Source organism: Myotis lucifugus, unplaced genomic scaffold (assembly GCF_000147115.1).
Source record: "Myotis lucifugus unplaced genomic scaffold, Myoluc2.0 scaffold_202, whole genome shotgun sequence".
Lineage (NCBI taxonomy): Eukaryota > Metazoa > Chordata > Mammalia > Chiroptera > Vespertilionidae > Myotis > Myotis lucifugus.
In genome coordinates, this window is record NW_005871250.1 from 1112801 (window position 1) to 1119194 (window position 6394).

At 38.7% G+C, this 6394-nt stretch overlaps 1 protein-coding gene across 1 annotated transcript; it reads right to left on the reverse strand.

Moving 5' to 3' along the window:
• Window positions 1-1376: 1376 nt before the first annotated feature.
• Window positions 1377-5731, reverse strand: LOC111827686 (serine protease inhibitor Kazal-type 9-like). The gene is made up of 4 exons (XM_023761219.1): window positions 5509-5731; window positions 4764-4792; window positions 2568-2686; window positions 1377-1529 (listed from the first exon to the last, which is right to left on the reverse strand). Exons 1-4 carry the CDS (start codon window positions 5552-5554, stop codon window positions 1484-1486), a joined length of 240 nt encoding a protein of 79 aa, XP_023616987.1. The 5' UTR covers window positions 5555-5731; the 3' UTR covers window positions 1377-1483.
• Between the last annotated feature and the right edge of the window lie 663 nt (window positions 5732-6394).

The window sequence follows — 6394 nt, forward strand, 5'->3', positions numbered from 1 at the left end:
TGGAGAGGAGGAGGGAGGCAAGGAGCACAACCCAGACGTGTAGAGAACTAGAGGGTCTGGGTACAGGGCAGGTTAGAGAGAGGCAGCCCCAGCCGAGGTCAGAACAGCGGGGCTGCGCATGCGCAAGGAAATACAGGGGGCTGGACTCTTGGTGAATGAAACCCCAACCCAGGCTTCCTCTTTGTTGAGTCACTCAGGGCATCACTGAGCCTGGCCTTAGTTCTACATCCTAATCCTATGTTTGAGCACTAAATGCCTCCTGTCCCAGGAAAGAAGCAACTGGGAATGATAGTTTCCTGCACCCTCCAGAGCATCTTTCAGAACTCCAGCAGCTTTTTCCAGTTGTAAGCAGGCACTCTAAAAAACCTATATTTTTGACTCAGTGTTTTCTTTTTTTTTCCTTAAGAAATTCTGAAAAGTGTTCAGGGTGCATCCAGCTGGATGCGTTTTGTTAAGACATGTATTTATAGACCTGACTTCCATTTCCTTGATCTGTACTCTTATTGTTCATGAAAATTCCAAAGCCAATGTTTAAGCATTTGTTCTGAGAACAACAGGAGGTACCTGTTCTAGAAGGACCTGTTAATCCGATGTAGTAATGCCTGCTATGCTTACATATGAGGAAGAACTAATTAAAAAGGAAACAGAGTGAGATTTCTTGTAATTGGAGTAGACTTCACTTCTAGTGACACATTTTGGCAATGTTTTTAATTGTTTTTTGTGTTATTTTATTCCTGCATCTTTAAAATTTTATGACAATGTTCTTTTCATGTTAAATGACAAGGATTTGCACAGTGGTGTTGGGAGAGCTGAGAGTAGAGGTTGGAATATAATGAGGAGCTTTAGGCTGTGTCTGTGCAAGGTAACTCCAGTCTGAGTCACTCCCACAGGATCTCTAGAAAAGCATTTCCTTTTGTGTGTGGATTCCTTTTATGGGAACTAGAAGAAGGACTTCAGAGTTTGAAAGCAAACAGAATGCTATGCATTAGGATGCTACTATACTTACAAATTCTGCAGCTGGATCAGGAGTTGATATCTGCTTTTAGGATTATCTGGGATAAAACACTATAATTTCCTTGCTTACTTGTGACAGAAGTACAATCCAGTTCATCTTAATTTAGTTTATTTATAAAGCATTAGTTGAACACCCCCTTTATCTGTTGGATTTTTTTTAGAACTAGGTCATGCACGGACGGTGTTTTCCCAGCTTGAGAAAGAAGAAGGCATCAGCTTTAGGTCCTTTGATTTTCTGATTCCCATACCGGTCTTAATTGGCTTTCCTCCACAGAATGTGACCATAAGGTGGTCTTTAGACAATACCCTAAAGTGAAACAAATCTAGAAGATTCTGCTCTTAAATAAAAAAAGTCAGGGATGTTTATTTCTCTCAGGTCTACTTTATTCTACAAAGAAATCAAGACAATGGTGGGAAGATCATATGGGAGAAGACATGTGCCTCTTGTGAATAGAGTCACAGGATAGATTCAACATTCCCCATAGCGTACAAATTTAAGTTTGTTGTCAGTTCTCCTGTGGAGAGAAAAGAGTAACAAATGAGATATTGAAGCCATCAGCATTTTATTAGCATCCAAACTTTACTAATGAACCCCCAAAATGTACCAGGATACCTCCTTTACCCACGTATTTAAGAGCAGTGATTGCAATTTAGAAATGTTTAACATAAGGAACAATGCTCATTGCATAAGGAACAATGCTCCAAATACAACACAGTTTATGGCCCTGAAAACATATTTTAATGGATTATTTTATTTAAAGGTGATGCATATTTAGATGCCTCCTGTCATAACATTGTAACTTGTTGCTTATTAAAAAAACCATTTGATTTATAATATATATTAGATGTTTGTTTTATCCATGTATATTTTGCAAATAGTTAAAAGGAACTATATGTTTCTATATATTCTAGTACATAACTTATCATTTAACTTTTTTTGAGCTGATGCTACTATATCTTGCAGACAATTACTCTTTAACCTTTAAAGTACTGTTGGCTATTTAATTTTTGTTAGCACTCCAACATACACATTTTGTGGAGAAATCATACTCTGAAACAGAGCAAGTTCTTTAGGTTTTGCAGCTATTGTCCCCCTTTTGTATCAGTCATTAGGGGACTCTAATGTATTTCAACTGTTGAAGCTGAACAATAAACATGCTACCAGATGCAGACTGGCATGCCGAGGAGGGGGAATGTTCCTTGTCCCTGGAAATAATCAAGCATAGACTGTGAGATGGCTTGGTGATGTTTTTGTAGAGGGAGTGTAACCAATAAGTTAGTAGTTGGAAGTGGAATTAGATTGCCCTTCAGTTACCTTCCAATTCAGAGATGCTAGGCTTCTCTGGTTGACTATTACTACCAGAATATGTAGGGGTACAATGGTACTAGGGACTTCATTTCCTATGAATTGTGAGAATCCCATTCATCACACTCAATGTGAGATGATCCACATATTCCTTATGCCTTAAACCACTTCTTTTAAATGTGAAACATTTTTCTTAACTCAGTTATTATACTTTAAATATAGAAAAGAAAAATGTTTCAATACTTACAGAACTTCATCACAAAAGAAGCAATCATTGCCATAAGTTTTGCCATCAGATCCACAAACTGGTTCATATACTGTATAACACAGTCCTGGTGGTAGGTGTTTATACTGACTACAATCAATCTGAAAATAGATATTAAAAATCTTCAGTTCCTTCTACCAAATTTTTATTCCCAGGATTTAGAATTTTCTAAGTAGGTTTAGAAGGCTCTCAATGCATTCATTTTGTATTCTAGTTGTCTGTCCTCATCTAACTTCTTTGAAATACATCAAATATAGAGATGTTTTATATAAGATATAAAATCATGAGTGGTAGCTGGTAATTAAATCACCATTTATTCAATGTAGAACCCACCCATAGTAGTTAGTGCTGGCTGATGTGTCAGTTCTTAATCCTTATGGTACATTTGGTTTCCTGCTTTCTCTCTTTCACTTAAAATGTTCTAAATGAATGAAAGTGTGAGATGTATTATAGAAATACTGTCGTTTTAATAACTAGTACACCATTGACAACTTTAAGTATTGGTAACAAATGACTTGCTGTACACATCATCAGCACATAGACAGATTTATGTTAACACTAGAGGCCTGATGCACGAAATTCATGCAAGAGAGGCCTTCTTCCCCAAGCGGCTGGCATTGGCTTCCCGCTGCCTGCTGGCAGGTACCCAGGTCCCAGGCTTCCCTCACAGCCCTGGCTTCGTCCAGAAGGTTGTCTGGTCTAATTTGCATATTACGATAGACTGTAGTTGATAACCACTGTGTTCCTGGAGCAAAGCCATGGGAATGAGCCACTTGTGGGAGCAAGTACACACCTGCTAAGCAAGAATTTCCTGGGTTTCTCATCTATGAGCAAATTGAAAAGTGTGGACAGAAAAATCAAACACATTGGAATTCAAATCCTGACTCTCTGAACCTGGGACAATTCTTTCGCCTCTCTGAGCCTTAGTTTTTTTAGCTGCAAAATGAAGGTGATGTACCTACATTGTCAGATTAAGTAACAAATGCATACCTGCGCAGATGTGTGTGAAATACTTAGCACTACACAACACGGAAAACACTGAATAAATAATAGCTATAATTTCTCTCCCTAAGCTTCCCTTCCAGGTCTGCACAAACTCCAGTTCTATATAGAAGACTGCATTCCCAGCTCTTTCTGCCCAAGAGTTCCAGACATTATATTTTACTTATTGTTTAATGTTTCTACTTGGATAACCTGAAATATGCTCAAAGTTAAAGTTGAATTCCTTCTCCTCTTCAGATATGTTCTAGGAGTGAACTTGGTCATTCCTCTAGTCACTGAGCCCTAGTCTTAGAGCTGAGCTGAGTGCTGGAAATACAAATAGTAAGCATGCTTTGACAGCAGAAGAACCTCAAGTCTAGTGGAGCAGAACAGAAAGTGTAGCGCCCCATGCTGAGGACACACAAGCATGATTTCACTTCCTCTCCTTGCCTGCTCATCTCCCAGTGCCAGAATTGGTGTGATGGTTAAATAGTGACCAGGAAATGACCAAGGCTTAATGCTCATTCATCCCTGTCATTCTCACACAGCTACTAAGTCGTGAAGGATGGCTTGAATTCAGGCCTGCCTGACTCCAAACTTATGTTCTTAACATCATTTTATTTATACGTTTAAAAAGACTCAAAGACGTGGAATGTTTTGCTTAGGCCACAGGGTCACACCACTAAAAAGCTGGAGAGGTTGGATTAGAACCCATAGTGCCTGGCTGCTGGTTTAAAGTTTTTGTAGTCACACCTACATTTTCTCAATAACAGTAATTACTTAATATGAGCCATGAAGGAAAGCTTCACATAAGCCAAAATGTTCATTTTTTAAGTCAGAGAACAAAGAGACGTGTGGACCACTTGAAAATGGTAAGAATCAGGACTTGTCCTTACTGAGCTTTCCTATGCGTGGGTACTGTGCTAAATCTTTCCAAGCACTAGGGCTGTAAGTGTCACCTGATCAAAGACTTGGGACTGAAACCCAGATGCTGGTATCTAACCATTTCCCCCCCCATCACCTCCATTTCAGAAAGGTCTGTGTACAGTTTTTGAATAAAAGCAGTTTTGAAACTTTAAAAAATAACTGTTCAAATGGATAGAAATGTAATTCTGTACAATGTCAAGCTTTCCTTACTGATACAGGCATTAAAATTACATAAAAGTAGCACTTTCAAAGCAAGACGGATGTACTGACCTGTTTTCCAGGTTGGGCATATACTACATCTGTAAGAAAAACAAGTACAAGAAAAAATTAATCTCTGGAAGAATCTAATCTCATTAGAAAAATAATATTTGATTTATGTTTCAGCTTTCTCAACCTGTCATGAAAAGTATAAGATTCTCTGCAGAACTTTTGTATCAGCATATCAAAAGTTGACGCACAAAACAGATTTTTGTTTTAGAGCAGAATTAGAGTGCAGTCAAAAGCATGGACAAGCTGCTATAATAATGAGTCTTGTTTCTTCCTATCACCATCAGAGTTTAGGAAATAGTAAGAGAAAACAATGGAGTTTTCTTTTTAGGAATTGTCTGCTCTTTCTTAGCAGGCAGAGATGGCAGGGGTTGAGAATTCTAGGGAGTCAGATCTTAACTCAATAGTGTAAGGAAAGTAACAGTTCATGCTGCCCAACAATGGGTTGGACTGCTTCATGAAGAAATCAGTCCCTGTAAATACTGATATGAAGTCAGAGGAGAGTCTGGATGAACACTTTCCAAAGCGGTTATACAAAATGAACTTGGTCTCAGTTGACCATTTATGTCCAACTCAATGCCTGAGATGATATGATTTAATGATGTATTGGTAGAGACCAAAGAAATGTGCCTTTTCAAATACTTCCCTTATTATCTATGTGAAATGTATACCCCAGAATTATGTGGGCAGAAGATGACTGGAGCTATTGGTATCAAGGGAGGGGCAGTGTTATGAGGGAGATACTCACAGATTAGTGCCAGGGCCAAGAGCAGGAAAAAGGCTGTCATTCTCATGCTGCTGAAGAGGAGAAGGGCAGTCAGATGGAGGCAAAAGAAGTGACTTTCTGGTGTCTGCCCAGCCACTTGCGTGCTGCTTTTATATTGTCAAGAGTTCCTGCCTCGATTGTGAAACACCTATTTGCAGGATCAGAATCCTGGGAGGTCAGAATCATCTGCCGGGTATGGAAGTTCTTTTATTGTGAAAGACAGATGAATTTACATGACCGTTTAATAGATGATAGGACCGGATAAAGCTGGCATTATTTCCTTGTCTCTTTATATTCTTAAAAGTTTGAGTGCTTTCACATCTGTTACACAATTTGATCTTCATAACAAATCTGTGACATAGTTATTTTTTGTTCTACAGATGAGGAAGTGAAGTTACGTGGAGGTTAAGTGATTTCACTAGTTTTGTTGCATGTACTTGTACTACTCTTGCAAGAACTGTCATCAGCATGGCAGTTTATAGGTGTTGAAATATTCCCAGGATCTCCTCTTTCTTCTCTAGTGTCAATGGGAAATATTGCCAATTGAGACAGCAGAATGGGCACAGAGAAAATGTATCAACTGCCAATTCTTGATTAAGCATAAACAAGCAATGACTCATACCCTTTAGCAGGGAGATAATTTTTCCAAGTATCCTACATTTGGGGATCTGGTACAACTGCTGTTTCCTGAGTTGGTGGAAGCTGCTGGGGGAGCAAGTCAGGCAGCTGAGATTGAGTTTGATTTCAGATATGAGCATGTTAGGTGTTCAATATTCATTTTTACAAATTGAGAAATAGTGTTCAGAAATTAATTCCTGTGCATTTTTCAAGTTCTGTGCCTTTGTACTTGTTTTCTGTTTCCATGGAA

Coding starts and splice junctions, on each gene's coding strand:
- LOC111827686 (XM_023761219.1), bottom strand. CDS start 5,554: ATGAGAATGACAGCCTTTTTCCTGCTCTTGGCCCTGGCACTAATCT. Junction 4,793..5,508: donor CTTGGCCCTGGCACTAATCT/GTGAGTATCTCC, acceptor TTTTTCTTACAG/ATGTAGTATATGCCCAACCT. Junction 1,530..2,567: donor TTCTTTTGTGATGAAGTTCT/GTAAGTATTGAA, acceptor TTCTCTCCACAG/GAGAACTGACAACAAACTTA.